Raw genomic sequence first — 22,703 nt, 5'->3', positions numbered from 1 at the left:
GTAGCTTCTTAGTTTCAACATTGCACTTATACGCAACGTTGCACTGAGCAACACCAATGACTCAACATAGATATCTTCTATTTATTGTTGATACCACCACCCATTAAAAACTTAAGGATAATTTAGGTATTGTATATATTAACTATATTTAGAAATAGCAAAGTCAATGAAAGAAATTATTTGAATATAATATATATTGATATGTATAGTAGTAGGCTTTACTATTGTCGCTTCTTCGTAGTAGTGAGGAATTTTGTGATTTGCTATTGATACTACACGATTTTTATCCTCGATGATATATATTAATAAGTTCAGCCTATTATCAGTATTTTTTATTGAGAAATTTTATACTTTGGATTGTGTTATATACGATATTATCATTTATATGATAGATATTTTGGATTAGCCTTAATCATGATTCAATTCGACCTAAAGTTAAATTAGGCTAGAAGTTATTATCAATTCCAAATCGAACTAAAATTAATAATGGACAATTCCATTATAAGTAATGATGTTAGGAAATATAAATCGATGATTTCAAATCCAAATCGATGGTTTTAATTTTAAATCAGTAAAATATTATATAAAAAAATATTATATGGTGGTTAAAATTTTATATTTAAAATTAATTATCCAACATTCAAATCTTAATAGAATCATTTGGTTTCATTAAAAAATTTAATGAATTTAATTATTTTAATATTTATGGTTAATGATTTTAAGAAATTAGAATTGTATTGAAGAACTTGATCAACCTAATGTGATTTATATATACATATGGTTGTTCGATGTGCTTTCAACGTTAAAATATTGAGCTCTCGAGGTACTATCTATATAAAAATTAAGGTCGAAGAGATTTTTCAACTCGATCTATCTAATATCTAAATTAGTAACCCGAGATATATGAGTGATAAATAGCCAAAAAAGAGAAACTCTCATCTCATTTTGTTAAATGTGAGTTTTTATACTTGATCGTAAATATATAAAATATTTTTTATAAAATATTATATAATAAGATAATCTTTAATCATATCTAGCATTCTCCTATTGATATTTTATTTACAGGAGACAACCTATAATTATCGGTCTTGGTTTCTTACTCACATTGATTGATACAGGTAGAAAATAATATTCATCTTCTCCTTTCACTTTTAATATCATATATCATATGAGAAGCACTTGCATAAAGATTGACAAAGAGTAATTTTGTAATTTAAGAATGCATCGAATGGTTTTACCATTTCAGGTGGATATTTGACTACTTATAATGTAATGGGTCTTCAAACGAGCAAAAACCTTTCATCATCCATTTTGGAATGAACACATGAACGTTCTTTGTTAACGGTAGACTCTAAAAAGGTAGGTATCATCGAGAGTGAGTCATAGGAATAAATGTCACATCATCATGTCTAATATTTGATCATATAAAAGAATGTACACGTAAACCTATAAAAATATATACATACAACAAAATTAATATTTAATCAAGCTTAGAATATCTAATGATCGGCAACTCCACACTTAAATTGCCACGAAAAAGGTTCAATTCTATAATAATTTCTTACGTAGTACGATTGCCAATGTTTTTATTATCATTTGACCACTCTGATACGCATATGTATGTAATTTATTGGTCCAAATAAATAAATAAGAATCTGTAGAAGGGTGGATTCGTAAAACATGTCTCTGTGAGCTGCTGCTTTATTGCAAGCGGATCTTATCCGAACAAAACCCGGTAGAGCAGAGAAAAGCTGAGCTGGTTCAGTCTCTGCGGGTGACGGGATCCGATCAGACTTAGGGGGGCCTCTTGACCATATTAAGAGTCGTGCTTGTGATCGACGAGGGAGGGTTTTATATTTCTTCCCCCAAATCGTGGGATAGGGAATCGAAATCGACCGCCGCTTCTAGGGTTTTCTCGCCTCCGGAGAGGCGACCATGGAGTTCGACGAGTACGAGTACCTGGAGAAGGCGGTGGAGAACCCAGAGCTCGCTGGGGAGAAGCCGTCGGCGAACGGAGGTGCTGCCGTTTCCGAGGGGAGGGACCGGGGGAAGAGTTCCAGGCGCCGGTCATCCGACGACGCCGAGCGAGACTCCGAGCGCCGCTCGAAGCAGTCGAGGTCGGCGGAGAGGAGCGGCCGTGAGCACCGCGAGCGGCACCGCGAGCGGCACCACGAGAGTGGCTCATCCGATCGCCGGGAGAGGGAGCGGCACAGGGAGCGCGAACGGGATCGTGACGAGAGGGAGGCGGAGCGGCTTCGGGAGAAGGAGAGGATCAAGGAGCGCGAAAAGGAGAAGGAAAGGGAGAAGGAGAAGGAAAGGGAGAAGGAGAAGGAGAGGTCGAGAAGGAGCAGGAGTCGGTCTGAGAAGCACCGAGATGAGGACCGCGAGAAGCCCAGAGAGAAGAGCAGAGAGAGGGATTTCAGAGAAAGAGATCGTGACTCTAGGTACTGGTTTTCCTCACCTTTATTGTTGCTTCTCTTGTGTGGTTTATGTAGCGTGCTTGACGTGATTTTGTAAACAATGTTAATTTCTTGGAATCTCTATGAGAGAAGTACACTGCAACATTTTTCTCTCGAAAATTGTCTAAAACATTAGCTAACAGCCTTTGGATTTGTGGTCAGAATTCTGGTGAAGAAACCATGGTAACTTGATATGTTTTGAATGATAAGAAGGATGGGAAATAATTTTGGATTGAAGAAACGAGAAGGGTCTATTATCATAGTTTCCACTCAAATACATGTGATGCTAAAATCCTTGTAATTCATGTGATGCTCTGCTCAATATTCATATAGATTAGTGGCTTAGTATTCTAAGTATTGAACATTAATGTGCGAACACGCAGATATGCTAGAGCAAACTCAGATGGTCACTGCAAAATGAGCCTTACTGAGGAATTCAGATCATGGGTTCTAAAGACGCAATTTGTTAGAGTTACCTTATTTAAGTTCTCAGGGAGAACTGGTCGGAAGGGTTTGAGATTTTGAAGACCATTGGTGATGTCATATTATGAATTTAGATTTTCTGCATCTCAGAGCAAGATAGCTGAATTGTATTTGTTCTGTTGCAGAAATGCTGGTGGAGTCTTGGGCTTTTTTGCAGAAGCATTTCTTCTTCTGATGCTTATGCAGGAATTGGTGTTCAGTTGGCTGCGCAAGTGGCCTTTTTTCCTTTCCTTTTTTTGCAGGGTTTACCATTAACACACTCTTGGTTGATGGTTCCATGCTACAACAAATTGAGCCTCTTAGACATAGTCTGTCCCAGATTCATTTTAAGGTCAAGTTTCATGGCCTGCAGTTTTCCACTGTGCCAAAAATGTTTGCCACTCACACAAGTCTTTTGGTTGTTCTGAAGGCATCTTCTAGAAATAGTTACATTTCCTAATTTGTTATCATTTCTAAATGTATGACCTGGTACTTCCATACCTGAAAAATAATCCTTCATATCGTAAAGAAGGTGGAATCAAAGCTTGGAATCTGAATATATTAACTTGTCAGTTATGCTATTGTCATCTTTTAATGTCTTTTAAGCATTTATGTTTTTTTCCTGTCATGAATGAAATAAGCCCATTTAATTGTCTTTGTCTTGTATTTTATTTATGCGTATATGGTATGTATCTAGGTACTATTATTGGTTTATCTACTGCTTTCACTTTGGCTTTCTCATGCTTGTTTCAGTAATAACTAGCCTTTGCAGAGCTAGCTTTTCAGGCTTATAAGAATCACCATTCATGATATCATAGTAGTTAGCTGCTGAGTGTATGGATCACTATCATAGATTGATTCCTACAATGATGCATCATATTTTTTTGAAGTTATGGATGGATGCATGTAAGAGATTGAGTAACATTGACAGTGTATGTTTGATTAGATTTTGGTGTTCTTGTTTACTTTCATACCCACAACCAACATGAACATCGGTGGATAATCTCCAATTTGGCAAGTATTATCACATAGGAATTATTTCTTATTTTCTAGGAGAGGGTTCTGTAAACTTGACATGTTATTTAATTTGTTTATACATAGGGGTCTCCAAAATACTGGTCACTGTTCATGTTATTTCTTCCTTCTGTCTATAGGCTTATTTGGTTTCGATATTAGCCTTTTGACTTATAGTTGATATGATTGCGATTATTTTTCTCAAGCTGTTTACTTATGTTCATTTATTCGATGGAGTTTCTATAGGGATTTAGTTTGCTCTGGATGTACTATTTGCTTGAAGGCTCAATTCTTTTTTAAATTTCAGATAGATGGCACTTTTGAGCTCTTTCTTTGTATCTAACATATGATCCATCTTAGTTTAGGAAAAAGGATCGTTGCATGATGTAACCGGTGATTGGTCTCCACAGCCTTCTTCAACATATAATTTACTGTCCTATTTTCTTTGTTAACATAGATTGTTCCCTTTTATTTCAGACGTCACAGAGAAAAGAAAGAAGAAGCCCCAGAACCAGAAGCTGATCCTGAACGAGATCAAAGAACTGTATTTGCTTATCAGGTATTATCTTTCATAAGTTTGAATATTTTTATGGTTACTTTTCTGACTAAGTAAATATACGTTTGTTCGGTACATGTATGCTGACTTTGCATATATATTTGTGCTTACAGCTTTCCTTGAAGGCAGATGAAAGAGATGTGTATGAATTTTTTTCGAGAGCAGGAAAGGTGAGCATGACAGTATGTTTAATCATTGGATAGATCAATAATCAGCGGATGAATTTGTGTGATCTTTTCTTTAGTGGCACTCATTACATCTTTCTTTTTTTCTTTAGTGTCACTCATTGGATCTCGGTCTTTGATTTTTCATTTGCCTTCCGAGTGAAATTTACTGTGAAAGTAACATTGTGTAGTGGTTAGTAGTTCTAGAAATGAAAACTGAACTTTCCAGTGGTTATTAGAAGATTCACAGGTGAAATCAGAGCAAACTGGTGTGTGAAATGAACCTTTTAGCAAAGGGAAACTGAATTTGTTTGTATGTTATCAAAAGAATCTCAGATGAAATAGGAGGATACTGGGGTCTGAAATGAAATGGAAACTAACAAACCAAATGGATATGGACCATTTGGACCTTCTCTAAGCAGTGTTTTTAGTTTGGTTCAGAATCTAAACTGCAAATCTCTTGATTTGGTTTTGTTGTGGGCTTTGAATGGATCACTGAAACTAAAATGAGTAAGAAACTACACAGTCATTTATATATCACAAAATAAATTGGCCAAATATATTCTTTTATCATAAATTGTTCAATCATACGAACCTATGTTGTGCTCATGGATGTTTCTTATGCAAGTGTGATCATATTTAAATGATAACTATGCAGTACACATTTCTTCATTTTGACATTCCAAAAATCGAACAAGCACACATGTAAAAATAGGGAACTAGTTGTGTTTGTGGACAGCTGTCTTCCACATAATCAAAGGGCTCATTCAGCTAATTTATATTTTAACAAACCAACCTTTAAGAGTATAAGGAATTTATGAAAGTGAAAGAATTATCACTCATAAATTACTGAAAAGATTTGGTGAAAAGTTATCACTTCAAGCTTACCAGTGGATGTGTGTTGTTGTAAACAATGTGCTTTTTCATACTAAAATTTTGCTGAAATGATGGGGTTTTAGTTTCTCCACACTCCAGCAATTATTTGATGGACTTGATTGACTTACCTGTCCATTGAGTCAATAAGGCTAAAAGTTCGCCATTGTATAAGCTATGAATGTGAGAATATTAAAGCTGCAAATTCATATGTAGAGTATGTTCAGATCTCTTTCCTGATATAATTTGACAATCTTCAAAAGCTTGGAATAGGAATAGTCAACAGATTGCATCATAGCTTGTTATTTTTTGACTTTTCTTGCCTGATAGAGTTACTTCCATAAAATCAATGGCAAGAAGATTGGTGTAGGACATCACATTACTTTCTCACTGTAATTTTCACAAGCAAAATTGTTTTCTCGTGACGCCCAAACCTATGTGCCTGTACCTGTCTGTCCATGAGTACGGTGTTTTGGGATTGTATTATCTTTAGTGTGTAGTTTATTGGAACTTAGTAATGTCGGAAGGGTAAAAAGGAACATTACATCTGAAGCCCTGCCTGTCATACCATGCACAAGAGAGTTTTATGATAAGGACATTTCAGCATCTGGGATAGATGATCTAGTGCCTGATCTATTGAGTTCCATGAATTCATGCAGTTAACTAAGCCGTTGGTGGAGATGATCTGAAGAGTGTTATCATCACAAGAAGCAAAATAGTTGGGTGACACAACTTAGCTGAAAGGGTCAATCTAACACTGGTGAAGATGTGACTTGAAGGTATCTATTATAAGCTCAGGGTGTATCTTTGATTTGGTGATGGGTTTAGCCAACAGTAGAAGTAGAATTTTAAAATAAGTGCACCAACCATTATGATTAATAAATGATCTCATGAGTATGTTCTTCGTAGCAAAAGTGAACTATTGCTTTCCAGTTTAAACAGTTTAATTGAGTGAAGCCTAGGTGTCATTAAGTTTGCGATCAAGTCCATGAAATCTATAATTTGTCTTGGCTAAGTTAATTGGGCTAAAGTGTTTTTGTGGTTTCATAAGTATTCTTTCAAGAACTTGAGTCTTTTTGATAAATATGTGATTGAATTGAGCTGGTTTTAGTTACACCAACAGAGCTTGTAGCTGTATCCCAAATCAACAAGGCTTTTCATGAACTATCTGGGTTTGAGTGTAATGTCAAACCCAGTGTTGCAGGGTTGGAAGAATATACCTTTATTTTACTTGTATATTTATTTAAGTGTATGTAGTCTTTTGTTTCCGTTTGTTGCTTAGTTTATTACAGTTCTTAATTAAATTCAACTTTATTTGCTGCTGAGTAATTACCTTTAATTATAGTTAAGTTATAATGTTTAAATTAGTTATCACTTGTAAATTATTGTACTTGAGATCTTCATGAGGATACCGGTTGTTGTATGGTAGTATAACTATAAGTGGTGATTGACTTGGCATCACACAGATATCGTGAATCTGACTGGTATCTCAATTATTATTGATTTACATCTCAATTATTATTCTTTTTACCAATTTTATAGACTCTACAAATACAATAAGAAAAAAAATACAGAAACACTTGAAACAATTACATTAAGGCAAATCAATCATGTACTCTTTTTTCTTTGGGAAGACATATTTCTAATTTATTTTGGCAAATAAACTTTTTAAAATATGGATTTCTGTATTTGAATCAAGTATTTCAGTCTTTAATCAAAACTAAAATTCAAATTCTTTTTTACCTTACTGGTTTCCTTCTTCTTCTTTGCCATGCAAAAAGCTATAGTTAAATTATAGGAGATATTGACATGTGGGTATTTATGAGTTTTACTAACAGGACTCTTTAAATAGTAGTTTATTCCAAAGAAATGAACAATAACTTGGCTAAAATAAAAACATATCCTATAGAATCTGAATCTAACACATCACATATCTAAAGGGACTTGGGTTGGTTATTCTTTCTTCTGTGCCTAATGTAGACTCATAAGGTGTCTTGATTTTTCATCACTTCATTAGCTGGCAATCAGTGCTGTGCCTATCATCATTTTTTGTGTTTAATGTAAAGTTACTTAAGGGTTTGTGTGTCTCAGTCTACAGTAATGTATTTCTCTTCCTTTGCATGGGTTTTACTGCAAGACCACTTCTAAGTCCTAATTTCATTATTTGTATGTGTCTTATTCCTTCTCAATAGTTCTGGCGCAACTATCTGATTGGTCTCAATAATGCAGAATATCACCTTTCTATGAGTTTGTCAGTTTAATGTGAAAATGAATATCTCAAATGTCCAAAGTGGAAAACCAGAGAATAATTTTATTTTCCATTGTGGGAATGACAATCTTAGTGCAAGCTTATTTTCCAAAAATTTTCAAGAGCTTATTTTTGTCTATTCATTTAGTATTTTTATACTTCCTTTGCCAACTTATTATTTCACTGACATTGTGAGATAATTTTAGATGAATACCTATACACTTATATTACATGTTCGATTGATTTTTTTTTTTTTTACAATATGATGTTGATCTTTGCAATTTGGTGAATTTATTTTGATAAATATACCTTTTTCTTTAAAGATACATTGGCCCTGAATTTGGTGAATTTCCAACATTGGTCCTGAGTTTTGACCATTTGACCTATGTTGATCAGGTGCGAGATGTTCGCCTCATAATGGATCGCAATTCAAGACGTTCTAAAGGGGTTGGGTATGCTTTCTAACGTTTTTAATTTTTCGGCAATGTTCAAGCCAAAAAATTATTTTCAGTGGTGCAAAAATTATTATGATGTTTAACTGTGATGGTGAAACTCTAATATCATCTCGTTAAGGAGCATATTTGTTTAACTTATGAGATGAAAGCAAGATACTGTCTGTTTTCTTCCTGATCAGGTCGATTTGAGGTATTTTGGTTAGCGGATAGTGTCTACCACAGTATGAAACGAATTTCTTGTCCAATATTTTAATAATGATAATCATTTTAAAATAGGAGTCATGTTGGTTTCCTTTTATAAGGAGACATGTTAGTTTACTTTTATAACGAGAGATGCCGCTTCTTTATATGGCAGTGAAATTCCTTTTGCAAGAAAAGACACTTGCTGATGTGTGGAATGCAATGATTTAAGTGACTGCCAGGATGTTTGGATAGTGTGAAGTCTAAAGACATCATCCTGCTGTTTAGTTTTCCAAAAAAATAGGGCAGCGCTTTCAATATTAGATGAATTTTAAATTCTTAATGGAGTAAATGAAATAGATGCTTTAGCTGAACATCAGATGATCAGAACATGGACCTCATTTTCATATTTGGCAGCATGTGAATTACCAGTACGCATTTCATGGTCAGCCTTCATTAAATGCAGTAATGCACTATAATCTCATATGCATAGGTTTGTTTCAGGTGGGTTATTTTCATTTTTAGTAGTTGTTTTGTGCAGTTTAAGTAAAGTTAGGAACCAAGTGGTAGACCTCTGCAGTTGATGTGAAGATGAAGGCTGTCTGGTGGACAAACAAACTTGGCCCCACTTGATGTTTTTCCTCTTCTGCTGCTTCTTTATTCTACTCATCTGCTACTTCACAATGTATTTAGCATACATGTTTTTCAAAGCTGCCTATGATTTTGCACCTTCTATAATCTGGAGACAAGAATTTGCTTGCTATACTGCCTTCAGAACTTTGTCCTTGGATTATTTAATGTTTTTGTGAAGTTACTGAGAACTATAGGGAGCCTGAAGTAGGATTGTCTACAACTGGATGATATACAAGCCATCTTCACTGTACTTGCATGGCAAGCTGATCCGTTTGGGGTAAGGATTCGGTGGTCTTGATCCTTCCTTGTCTGAGTGGATGTACAAAAAGAAATAGATTGCTTCTTGAAAAGGAACATCTAATCGCACAATCACAAAGAGACTTCTTGAATAAACAGGTTCGACAAACTTAAGCTTGGAATTCTTGAGCAATAGCTCGAACTTCTTGAGCATGTTAGCTCGGTTTCTTGGGGCTTCTCTCCTCTCTTCTTTTCCCCGCTCCTTAGGGCTGTCAAACCCCTTTATTTATAGATGTAGTTGGGGAAGGCTTAACTAGAGAAGGACTCTCAATCGTAGTCTTAGTCCATGCAAGTGAATCAGAGACTTCTAATGTGAGGAGGACTCTCAATCAGTGTCCAACTCTTGGTGCCACGCAGGGGACTCCTAATCAGTGAAGCCTTTTCAGTTCGAGACTAACTTGAATTGAGCTTGGGCTTGACTCTTTGGGTTGGCTGTACTTGGATTTGAGTTGATCGTCAAGGGGCTACTCGACGGGGCTATCAAGGATAGGCAAGGTTGGTTTGAGTCTTTTTTTGGGCTTGGTTGGTTCATGTATCAAGTGATATGAGTCACCTAATACTGTAAAAGACAATTGTGATTCATAACTAGGATACGATAATGCAAACATTGATGCTGTTAGCACATTAACCTTCCCCAGACTCTTGTACAAAAGCAATTTCTCTATTGCCATATTTTTCTTTCGGCTTTTTCACCAGATGCTTGGTATTTGATCACTATGTACCTGTTATAGTTTATAAAGATGTTCTCTCGTCTGTGAGAGTGAATTAGAATTGGAGGAAACTGAAAATGTTCTTGCTTTGGCTTTTTCCATTCTAGGATATTTAGTCATACTTCACTGCTTTTTTAATTAAACTGATCATCGGTGTATTATTTGAAGATACAAGGATAATCGCTTTTCAAGTGTGTAAGTGAACCATTTTGTTATTTTTTACGTTACATCTTACACATACAAATATTAATTTATTATACAAAATTGTGGGACAGGTAATGACAAAAATGAGTAGTTTTTTGAGGATTAATACTAATTTAGAGCATTTTAGCTATTTATCCTTTCCCACCTAATGAGAACCATGCCAAGGAAATGTTTTGACTTATTTGTGATTTCCATATGGGAGTAGTACCACAAGAGTTTTACCCTGTTGTATGTATGATGAGATGAACAATTATTTAAACAAATATATAGGCGGTAAGTTTGATAATGTGTGTATGATTCTGAACTTTTCATCTATCCAATCCCTTAGATTTTCCCATAATAGAAAATGAGAGAAAAAATGGCAGTTGTTTTTCTTGAACAAAGTGCTTTGGCCTATTTTTTTTGAACTTTGTGCAATCTGATTCTCTTTAGCTTCATTTAGATTTATTGTTGGAAATAAAAGGCCTTACCTTATTACATGACCGTCAAGTGGGGCATCTCTGCAAGGAAGATAATGACTGGTTGGATAGGGTGGTCTGATCTTGCTAGGTCATTTATATGAAAATTTGACGATTAAAATATCTATATTTGTTTGTTATGAACAAAGATTGGAAGGTAGTATTTGTTCATTATTCTGTTTAGGATAAAGTTAAAATTATTCATCATGATTGTGTCGAACCTTTTTGTTGTGGACACTGCTTTCAGTTTTTGCTTGGAATATTAACTGAGACAGGCATATAAGTAGAAAGCAAAGAGCTGTATGGGCTTTAATTTTGTTGCATTCTCTTTGCTGTGCCGATTACTAGCATGGAGCCATGGATAGATGGTTTATTTTGTATACTGGTGCAGTCACATCTATTGCATGTGCTCCATGTCATCTCCATCTTGACATGGTAATACATTAGCTTTCTGCATGATTTACAAAGGTTTAGAAAATAGTCCCATGAAAAGGGTTTGAAGGAGTCAAAGTCATTTTGGAATTGCATCATCAAATCTATTACTTTGAGGTGACTTTTTGATAAGGAATGGTTGTCTGTTGTAAACTGAAGTGCTAAAGAAGGGTGATGACATAGATAAGGATTTATCTGGAAAATCATGTATTGAACTTCTTGCCTTTGTTCAAATCGCCTTTGTAATTCTTGGATGCTAACTGGATATGTTTGATGCATTTGTTGAATTCTTGAGGTAGGTGTATGTCATGTTGTATTCTGTGGGCCTAGCCTGTTTTCTCTTAAGCAGTGTTGGTAAAAAGTCATAAGTTTTGTTTATCTTGAAGAGAGATGCTGTCTTAAATGAATATTTTGGTTCTGCATTGTGGTGATGGACCATTCTGTACTTATCATGATAGAGATACAAGAGCGACTAAGAAGAATCGTGAACAATGATTTGCAAAGGCTTTCTTTGCCCTTTCAAGTTCATTGAAGTTCGGTTCTCTTGGCTTTTCATGTTGTTATTGGCTACACAATTTAGATTAATATTTCAAAAATGCTGGTTAGGCATATCATTCTTACAAAGATGTTACCGTAGTAGGTTACTACTAAATTATTAGTTTCACAGAGAGCCATATATTAGAAGAAAATTGTCAGCACAGTTAACCTGCTTATTTACCTGCCTTGGAGTTTTCTGGATCGATCAAAATATTTAACTGTCTTTCGGATGATATTTTAAATTTTTCATGAGGTATGCTCACTTCCATGGCTAGGCAATCAGGCATCAAGAATCAGTCTCCACATAGATGCATCTATAGCCTTTCCGTTTTTCGCTTGTATCTCAGTAAGCGTGGCCACAGCTTCTGTACAAAAGGGGGATTTAGCCGGATTAGTCTTAGCTCCTGAAGAGGGAGCAGAACCATCTGAATGGAGATGATATAACCCATCTCTCGCCCTTGTGGTGCTTAGGATCAATGGATCCATCCAAGCTAATTCTAAACCTATCTTGTTCTGGTGGGTCTCATCTAACTCAGATGAACTTCTTGAGCTTTGGAGCCATTTGGGGAGCAAGAAACTCAAATATTTGGCTGCAAAAGCAAGGATGAGTCCAATAGTTTTGGTAGAATCCATTATTATATCATCAAATGATTTTCTTGCACTATTATTTCCCTGTATTCAAAAGGGTAGAAGCAATTTAAATTTCTACAAACAGTTTAGAGTTATTATTAGCAAATTAATCGTATGCTAATCAGTTTCCACTGACCCAGTGTGCTTCATCTTGCTGCATGCTTCTCAAAAAGTTGTAAAATAGATTAATCATTCAAATCACAACGGCCATGCTTCTGGTCAGGGAACATGCTTGCATATCAACGTTTATAGGAAGCCTAGCCCATACCAATATTCTAGAATGTAAAGGCACAACTGTATAGCTGATGGTCTCACCTGAACAATAATGTTCCAGATGGAAATGTATCTAAGTTCAAATATTTTTATCAGTCTTCCATGGAGAATTCATCCAACAGGACATAGCTCCTTTTAAGGAAGCTGGGTTTGAATATCTGAACTGTTTCCTAAAAAAAAATCCAAAAGGAAAAATTGACACGTGGAGCAATGCGCAACTTTGTTGCATTTTACTTCCACCTAGGTTACACTTTAGTACTTGGAAGCGGGATACTAGGTATAATAATTGCAGGTGGTTATTGTTGTTGCACAATTTATTTGAAAATATGTCTGGGTACTCTTATATCCTTTGAAAAAACATAATCTAAGAAGTAATTGTTCCATGGTCACAAATCTAAATGTAAATTCCAGGTACATTGAGTTCTACGATGTGATGTCAGTCCCAATGGCAATAGCTCTCTCAGGTCAGCTACTTCTTGGTCAGCCAGTAATGGTGAAGCCCTCAGAGGCAGAAAAGAACTTGGTTCAGTCAAATACAGCTGCAGGGGGAGCAGGACTAACTGGAGCTAATTCAGGTGCTGCCAGAAAGCTATACGTGGGCAATCTTCATTTGAACATAACAGAGCCACAACTCCGGCAGGTTTGTTTTCAACTATCTATTGCTAAGCTATATTTAAGCTCGTCCCTGTGTTCTGGAAGAGAGGCCTATGCTGGAAATTTGCTTGTTTATTGCATTGACTATATCTGCAGTTTCTCTTTTTGGTAGTGGATGCTATTTGTCCATCCTATTCTGCTAGTCGTATACTTTTGTGACTTTGTCTAGTTTCATTTGTATTGTTCTTATATTGTAAATCTTTTGTTGTCACTTTTTTTGGCTAATCTATCAAAATAGGTGCATGAATTTATCAAATATCGTGTTTATGTTTGCTATTTTTGGATTGATAATGCCATATCTGAAAGTATCTTAGTGCTTAGTTGCAATTTCAACTACCATGGATATGATTGAAATTGGTTATCCTTGCAAGTTTTCATTGAAATGACCCCCATGGTCAAGAGATGTTATAATTAAGAACCTTTACCAACAAAGTAAAAATAGGCAATATAATAATTCATACTAACTATATCAGTTGCATCCAATGCCTAACAGATTGGATGAGATGCTCTTCTTGTTGTATGTTCTTAAATTGTTTGCACGAGGACTTGAATTTGTGTGATAGAGCGTGTTGGATTCTACTTTACACTGACTTGGGCCTGCAGTAGGCCAGCGAAGAACTTGATCTAGTCGACTGGTCTGGGCTCTCGTTTGATCCTGTTTTGGATTAATGTTGGCAGGATTTCGTCTGAGTTCTGAGGCCAAACTGTTCCTTGCTACTGAAAGTTCCAATAATGCCCTTTACTGTTGCTGTACTTTTAAGCATAAAGTTCTAGCAATGTCATATATTGTTGTTGCACTTTTAAGCCTATAGTTTATTGCCAAGCCATAAACTATATATAATCTTGGTCACCAGGTGTCTGGTTTAAGTTTAATTGTTGAAAATTTGACTTAAGTGGTCTCTGTTTAGTTGCAACTCTGATATAAGTGAAATTCTACCATGTACTTGACTTTTCCTGGTCACTTTACCCAGGTCAACTAACCTAATGGCTGAGACGATGCATTTCGTAAATGTATCAAATTTTCTTGTAGTGCCATATTGTCATTGACTTAGTTGGTTTTGCCTAAGTCGTGCGACACCCTTGTGTGTCCGTCTGCAAAGGTCACCCTTGGAGGGTTGTACTCCATGCATCGAGCTGGTTACTGGCCTTCGCCTGCTCTACACTTCTGAAGCACTTGAAGTGTTTGCACTCCTTGTGTTGAGTTAGCTACTGTAATTCACCTTTTCAATGTCATCGAACTTCTAGAATGCAAGAAGTTTTCACCCCAACTTGGAGTAAGTCTCTAATAATTTTGGTCGCCTCTGGGATTGTACCGTCTTCTCCATCAACCCTACCGCCTACTCCACTGAATAGCAAAGGTACAACACTGCGTACTGCCTGCTTCATTCCTTAGTCGTGCACTCTTACACGACCCGAAGTCCTTCACTTTCGGCTATCTTGATAAGAAGCTCATTGACATTGGTCTTATGAAGTTCCTTGGCCTATGCCCTTCAACCTTGTCTCGGTATTTGGAGTTTACCTCTGCTTGCTCCACCTCCTCGACCCATTTCAAGACCAAGTGCTCTCCCTCCATGAGAGCAAGGGATCAATGACTTCACGAAAGTCCCACCTCTGTGGTACCATGGCGCTGCCATGCCCATGACCCTACTATCAGTCGCCTCACATCTACATCCCTTTCTTTACAATCGGTAGATCTGTCTCTATGGCACTATGACACTCCTCCGAGTCCACCTCTATTCTAACCGACGCTTGATTTTTGGGTAGCTAAGTCCCTCTAGACTCGTCGTCGCTTCCTCACCCCTTTCGACCCTCTGCTTCAACACCTCTGTGCTTTCCAAGCGGTTCCTCTTGGTCGATGGAAAGACAGACTGCAACTCCCATGCATGGTCTCTACCATCATGTTGTAGGGTTTACATCGATTCTGTTCTCCTTAACTTTCTTGGTAGCAACGTTTGCTTACTGGATTTTGTCCTCTGACTTGTCAAGCTCCCTTAAGCGAATATAGGCTCTGGAGTAGTCCAACTCTCTAGCTGCTTCGATCACACCTTTGCATGATCAAGTGTCTCCCATGGGACTCATTGGTACTTGCATTCGATCTTTTCCTTCAGTGGTACACAACCCTATATGCTGATGACCAAGGCTTTCATCTGATGCAAAATTAGATGCACACACGGAAGACCCGCCTCTACGGTACCATGACCTTCACTCCTTGAATCCATAGCCCTTCTTGCCGTCGTGTTGTTCACCGAAGTGGAGCTCCTAGTAACTCTCGATCATACCTTCGTATGATATAATCTCTCACGGGGCTATATTCATGTGTATCGCATTGTCACGAACTGTTCCACCACGATCCGCTGCACCATGTCGCCTCCTGGTGACATCTTCATTGTATTCTGATCATTGTAGGATGAACTCGGTTTGTGATCCCACCATGTGTGGCCTCTGCCAACACATCGCAGGGCCTCTTCCACCTTCGTTTGTGTTTGCTCCTTTGACAGTCAACATTCGTTCGCCTCCTCTCGGGTCACACTTAGACGAAGCATCGCTCTAGGATAGTCCGTCGCCTAGTAGCTCCCGAAGTCCATCGACTTCGTTGAAATTGGTGTACCATTGTTTGGGGCCTAGGCCTCTGCCCCTGCCAGCACAATCTCCGGCGCGCACCGCTTCCTTCATAGCAACTTGAATGACAGCACTGTGATATATTTTTCAAGAGTACCCGCCTTTGCATCCTCTTGCCCTGTGCCAAGGTTTTCTGAACCCAACTTTGCTTTCGCAAGTTGAGTCGCCTTAGTTCCTTCATCAAATGCTTCTCTGAGATAAGGTGCATGTGCCCAGAAGATCCCTTCATCTTTGGCACCATGCAAGCTGAGTCCGCTCTATCGGAATGAAGGACCCATAGAACGACATGATCCTGCTCTTGCCTCTGTAAGAGTTCATGTCCTTGAACTCTATCCAAGGAAAGCTCTATGCTTTCGCTCCATGTTCCATCTTCTATGCCAGCTCCCTTCATGCAACTTGGGTACTTCGCCAAGTTACACCCAGGTTGCTCCGCTCCTCGTTTTGAATTGAGTTGATGGTGGCCCTTGCACCCAACATTCCACGGGTCAGCCCTCCCTTGAGTCCAATCTCTTTATTGACTCCAAGTGTGCCTTTATTTGTGTTGCTTTGTGTTGCTCCCCCACTTGATCTCGCAATGCATTATCTCAAGCGAGATCATGCGACGACTCCTCGCCGCTCGCTCGGTCTGTTGAGCTTTGTGAAGTTATTTTGAGGTACTCCTCAACATGTGCGGTCTGTTGCACATGGTTCTCCCTCTGGAGAGTCGGGACTTATCCCTCCTGGATATCTGTCCCGTTGGAGCAACTTCTCTCTTCGCTTCTATCTCTCTGAAAGTTTTGGAGACCACCATCCCCTTGGACTACTCCGCCTTGCTGAACAAATTGTGCATTGTTCTGTCTCCGGCAAACACACTTGCTAGAGTGCGATTCCACGTCAATACAATCCCCGCTGCACCATTCAAGGCCTAGCAACGTGCTGAACTCACTGCACACTTCAACCTCCCACGGATGTATCATTCTCATGCCGAAGAGAAAGTTTCAATGCTTCATGGCGCCGAGTTTCGATCGCCTTGGGATGGCCACGAACATTCCATCGTTCGTATACAAGCCCTTGCATAAGTACCGAATTCTTCGAGTTAGCAATTCTCCTCACCTCTGTGAGCTTTGCACAACTCTTTCGATCGCTGAGCAAACCCATTCCACCTTGCATGGTCTCATCCTTTACCAAGTGTCTCACTTGCCTTGAGTACCATCAAGTATGGTTGTCAACGTTGAGCCGTAGTTCGAACTCAACCATCCCAACCTTTGTGCGCTATGCATTCTTCCAAGCTTGCTTGTTCTCGTGGTGCCTCTTGCGCGAAGGGTTGGCCATTCCTTTGAATACCAATCTTAGATGCCCGCTCCTCTGAGCGACTCCTTTTCTCTACATCTCCATGCCCGTTTTCCCCAAACAGTTGCGCGTGTTGGCTGCCCTCAACGCAGCCCCGCTAGGTCCCCCACGTTTGCATGCCAAGTATTTCTATGAGTGCTTGTCTCGCTTTGATACCATCTGTCACGGACTTAGTTGGTTTTGCCTAAGTTGTGCGGCACCCTTGCGTGTTTGTCCGTAAAGGTCAGCCTCCCCGAAACCTCCCATGGTCCCTTAGGACCTACAAAAGAGAAAACAGGTTAGAGAAAGCGCCTAACTCAAGATCCACAAGCAAACATTTCCGAAAACATTTCATAGCCAATGCAAATTACAAACATACTTTACAAGCTCTGAATGATTGTACAACAAAGGGTCAAAATGGTCCACTACAAACTGAATATCTCTCACAAGTGTCCACATGACACAACCTTTATTTACAAGCCTTCGACCGTCTCTCTACATTCCGTGCAAAGCATGAACAAACCAAAAGACACGGACATACATAAGCATTAGATCAAATATCATGTTAAGAATTTTGTCCGTGACAATATGGTAAAGCTATATAGTATCCTATATTGGTTTTTTCCCTCATGGTTTTTTATGGTGTATCTGCAGGTCTTTGAACCATTTGGACAAGTGGAGCTGGTTCAGTTGCCCCTTGATCCTCAAACTGGCCTTTGCAAAGGTTACGGTTTTATCCAGGTGAATACTATTTTGAGACTGTTAGTTGTCTTCTTGGACTATAGCTTACACTTTGCTGTGCGTTCTTTTAGTTTGCACGTCTTGAAGATGCAAGAGCTGCCCAAAGTTTAAATGGGCAATTGGAAATTGCTGGCAGGACAATCAAGGTATTTTCTATTTTACACAGGCTCATTTATCCTTGATGTGTACAACTAGTTGTTATTGCATTCCCATGTCATAATTATCACTAAACACCTAGGTTTCGGCTGTAACCGACCAAGCTGGAGTTCAAGATGTTGGGACAAATGCTGGTGACCTTGATGATGACGAAGGCGGCGGCTTGGTTTGTATCTTCTGCTTTCCTCTTGCATTAGCAGTCTTTAGTTTCTTGTGGTAACTGACAGCAAATTGTTTTAAGACTTAAAGTTTTTTGTTTTGACATTCTACACATGTTGGCTGGAGATGTTTCTGTAAGTTAAGCTTGTGCTGTTATCTTATTCTTGTTTTGGGAGTCTGTATCTTTCCTTAACTAAGGTAAAATAATATGAACCTTTACACTGTCTTGTTAGGATAGTTTACTCAAGTATGAGCAATGCTATGCTGCATTGTTGCCTGGGTTCCAAGTCAAATTTTGGTCGTACATACAAATCCCCTTTGTTTACCAACCGACTGCCTTGCACTTAACAAGGAATCCACAAAGCTACATAAATATATTCTGTATATTTTGACAGGGCTGCCAAATTATTGACTACACAATTGTAGCTTACACTTTATTTGACAGAAAAGGATCCAAGAATTGATTAAAAAAAAATTCTGCATGGAGACCTCTGTCATGACTGTAACTGAGCATCTCCCCAGAGTAGGAACTTTTTTTTATCAGAAACTTACTAATACTGTTCTATATTAAGAAAATATCAATGTCGTGTCATTTTCCTCATTTAAAGCCATCTAAGTCATGCAATGAACAGTGAACAATCCATGAGGATAAATCATTTCCAGTAGAAAATTGGAACATCACGATTTCATTTGCAAGTGCATGAGAATGTTTACAATGATCAGTTGTTTATCGGACTTTGTAATCGATGAAATAGTTTGATTTACAATTCTTGATGGCCTATGGTGTCTGATGGGGATTACATGAATAATATCCTTAGCGTATGTTGATAACTTCTTCATTCATGGAGAATAAACAATAAACATAATACTGTTGCTTATGATCATCAGGTTAGATAGACAATGTACTGATTGACCAATTCAGCCACTTATTATTTATCCATCTATTTGCAGTCTCTTAATGCTAGTTCCAGAGCACTTCTAATGCAGAAGTTGGACCGTACTGGCACTGCTAGCAGGTATTATTTTGCTAAACCATTGTTTGCTATCTAAAATGTAAACATGCCAACCATTTTGTGGCAGCTCAGATTCTTTCGCTGAAGTAAAATATTCTAACATGAATCTGTTAAAAGTTAATTCTTTTGGCTTGACTGAAATTTGCAAATGATAAATTGTATATTTTTCAAAAAATTTCTTTGGGTCATATGCAGTGTTCCTGGTGCACTTGCTGCTTCTGCTGTCAATCCTTCACTTCTCCCGGCCCCAACTGCATCAGTTCTTGGTCCTCCTCTAGTTTCCTCCATCCTGCAACCTTCTGTGCCTTCACTCGCAGGCCTTCCAGCTTCAGGTCTTCCAGTTGCTTCAGCAACTGCACCTGCTTTACAGACCGCTGGAGTTCCTAGTGAATGTTTACTGTTGAAAAATATGTTTGATCCTAGTGTGGAGGTTGGCTCACGGAACCTTCTTAAATATCCTCTTGTTCTCCTTTGCCAAATGCTTTGATTATTATTAATATCATATCTATGATAATTATGCTGGGAGGCAATACTTTTCTTTTGCAGGCGGAACCAGATTTTGATTTAGATATCAAGGACGATGTTCAAGATGAATGCTCCAAGTTTGGCACAGTAAAACACATTTCTGTGGACAAGTTAGTAGCCCGAAATAATATTGTCTTTTCTTCTAGCTTTTATTGTTATTTTTGCTGCCTTCACTTTGTGCACCTGAAAAGCTTCTGGTTATCTTATCTGGTTCAGGCCAGGCCTCCAATGGTATTTTCTATCTGTTTATGTTGTACCTTAACTTTCTTTACATTGAACAATATGTCATCCTAGAAGTTGTTGGTACTTAATAAGCACATCATTAGTAACACTAGGTTGGTTAGCGAACTTTTTATACCATTAAAATGTTTGCCAAGGTTTGTTAGATCAGTTGCAGGTTCAGTTCAACCTTAGGATTTGGATTAGATCAGATACAGAGAATTTTATTGGTGTGGGGCTAGTGTGCGACCAACTTAATGGTCCATCATTGCCACCAGTCACAAGATATGTATGTGAGGAGATGGGCGAGAGAAAATGGTTACAAAGTTACCTTTTTTGCTTCTTTGTCTTTGAATCTCACACTTGCTTTCGATGCACTATTTACTTTCTGAAGTATCCTGAATGAGGAGAATGATCAATATTCAAATTCAAAACTTTTGTTTCGCATTCCTTTAGAATTTTATAGATTATTTTATGGTTCGTCTTACCGATCCGTACCAGTGTTCTGATCAGTTATGTACCGAGCTGTGAGTGTACCAATATATAGCACATAGGGGCATGCCGATATACCTCTTGTATCAGTCCCCTGTCAGATCGTTTCGTACCGCTTGTATTGAGCAGTATGCTACAGTGTAGCAAACCTTGGAATATTGTACTTGTGTTTCTCAATACAAAGATGAGAATCTTATCCATGTTTAAGCCAAGACAACGTGGATGGCCAATTTTTTTTAGGTGATATACGTTATGTAACATTTTTGTGTAACAATTTACGTGGATGGCCAAGTTTCTCTGTCATAAACTTTACCTGTATCATTGAAACAAAGTTCATTTATCTTGTGTTTGATGTGTTTAGTGACGTCTTTCTAGTAACAGCAAACATCTATTTTGAAATATTATGCTAAGCAGGCATCAGATGATTATTGGAATGTGCAATTAGCGGGATCTGATTTTGAAATGTTTACAAGTAGGCAATTTGTTGCCTTTATGCATCTATAATATAGATTTGGTCATTTGTGGTTGCATCTATAATATAGATTTTGTCAGTATATTGATCAAATGTAGTTGGGTTCTTGTTTCCAATTTTTATATGTTTCATATGCTAGAAATATTTTTGGCATGCGGCTTATTCTTCACCTGTAAACAGAAATAGTGCTGGCTATGTATACCTACGCTTTGACAATATAACCTCAGCCATGAAAGCACAGAATGCACTCCATGGGAGGTGGTTTGCTGGAAAGATGATCACAGCTACTTTCATGGTAATGGACACTCTTCTCTCGGTTGTTTTGTGTTAGCTGCTGGTTTTAACTTGGCTTTCTTTCTTTCTTCCCATATTCAGTCCCTCCAGCAATACGAGGCAAAATTTCCAAATACAAGCTAAGCTGATCATATTGTTGGCATGACAAGATGGACTAGTTGTGACTAAATTCCCTAAGGGTATGCTTTAGTTGTTAATCTGTTCTGGCACCAGTGTTGTGTGTTGCTGCTGCTGAAGATTATGGTGATTCTATTTCTAGATAGACTCATTCTGTTGCTACGGATTTTGATATGCTTTAGAGCGCTTTTTAGTATCAAAGCCTTGTCACCTCCTTTTTACTGCTTTACAGTACGGTTCATCTTACAGTTTAGACCAGAATATTGTGGTCGTCTGTATAATTCTAGTGCGTCTCTCAGAAGTACTGTAAAGGTTACCTGCCCGAGAAGCCTTTAGCAATTGGGGTTGTGATCAAGATGGTTGTACTGATAACATGATGTATCTTTTATAACCATCTTCATTGATCGAGTTTGATCAATATACTTAAAATGTAAGATTTTTTTATCAGAATTATTGGGACGAGAACGACCTCTGGAACAATGATGATAAACTGATTGCTCATTGTTTAAGGACTTTGTTTCGTCTTATCTGTGGAATAATTCCAAGTTCCAGTTGATTGTTAGCTTGTTGAATTATATAATCTGTTTCCCCTATTTTTAATGAATCAATTCTGTTTTATTGTGCTTGATTCTAGAATTTCATTTTTGACGATGGGGAATTACAAATTTTATATTTGTACCGCCACTGATTGTTATATTAAATTAGTTGCTTATGCAGTGCTAATCTTCTTAGATGTTATGGTTGATTTGGTACGGTGTCAAGTCAATCACATTGTTTCATTTATAGGTTAATTTCGTATGGTGTTGGCAATGGGAATTCAGTGGAAAATCATTCAACATATGATTCATTGACTTCCATCTCCCGAAAGTGGTCAAAAAGTGGACTTTTTTGTGACTAAGCGTCTTTCTTTTATCATGAGACTAGTCATCTGCAACTAAATTGTTACATATATACAATAATGTGCTCATCGGAGAGATCATGACACGGTGCTTTGCTAATTTGACTATGTGTGAAGCCATTTGCTGGTAGAAGAATTGTTAATGCCTACTTCATCACAAAGGCCTGAAGACTTAACCATGAGATCAGTGGCGTAATATATTAATTGTTAATTTAGGGTAATTAAATGGAAAACCAAAAATAAAAATGTATATATATATATATATAATATTGGATATGATTTTTCTATAGTCTATTTCTTCCAAAATATTAGATTTGTTGCTACATTTGACATGAAGATATCTGGGAGACATAAGAACCAAAATATTATTAACGGTTGTATGGAGAGATATTATTAACGAAAATATCTTTAATATGGAGAGATATTCAACAAATGTATGCCCTATATTAAT

At 37.6% G+C, this 22,703-nt stretch overlaps 1 protein-coding gene across 1 annotated transcript; it reads left to right on the top strand.

Moving 5' to 3' along the window:
• The first annotated feature begins 1,823 nt into the window (after positions 1 to 1,823).
• LOC103971655 (uncharacterized) lies at positions 1,824 to 21,863 on the top strand. Its single transcript, XM_009385727.3, has 13 exons — positions 1,824 to 2,444; positions 4,413 to 4,494; positions 4,605 to 4,661; positions 8,173 to 8,228; positions 12,997 to 13,225; positions 17,821 to 17,907; positions 17,979 to 18,053; positions 18,146 to 18,229; positions 19,174 to 19,238; positions 19,431 to 19,665; positions 19,782 to 19,870; positions 21,124 to 21,238; positions 21,319 to 21,863. The coding sequence occupies exons 1-13, from the start codon at positions 1,936 to 1,938 to the stop codon at positions 21,358 to 21,360; spliced, it is 1,725 nt and encodes a 574-aa protein (XP_009384002.1). The 5' UTR covers positions 1,824 to 1,935; the 3' UTR covers positions 21,361 to 21,863.
• The last annotated feature ends 840 nt before the right edge of the window (positions 21,864 to 22,703 follow it).

The sequence above is a fragment of the Musa acuminata genome, chromosome BXJ1-11 (assembly GCF_036884655.1).
Source record: "Musa acuminata AAA Group cultivar baxijiao chromosome BXJ1-11, Cavendish_Baxijiao_AAA, whole genome shotgun sequence".
In the NCBI taxonomy this organism is placed as follows: domain Eukaryota; kingdom Viridiplantae; phylum Streptophyta; class Magnoliopsida; order Zingiberales; family Musaceae; genus Musa; species Musa acuminata.
The sequence above is the reverse complement of the archived record's forward strand: the minus strand, read 5'-3'. Positions and strand labels throughout refer to the sequence as shown.

Bases quoted from the DNA above. Each gene is read 5' to 3' on its own strand.
- LOC103971655 (XM_009385727.3), top strand. From the start codon at position 1,936: ATGGAGTTCGACGAGTACGAGTACCTGGAGAAGGCGGTGGAGAACCCA. The intron at 2,445-4,412 runs GTACTGGTTTTC...CTTTTATTTCAG, and splicing joins GAAAGAGATCGTGACTCTAG to ACGTCACAGAGAAAAGAAAG. The intron at 19,871-21,123 runs GTTAGTAGCCCG...ACCTGTAAACAG, and splicing joins AAACACATTTCTGTGGACAA to AAATAGTGCTGGCTATGTAT.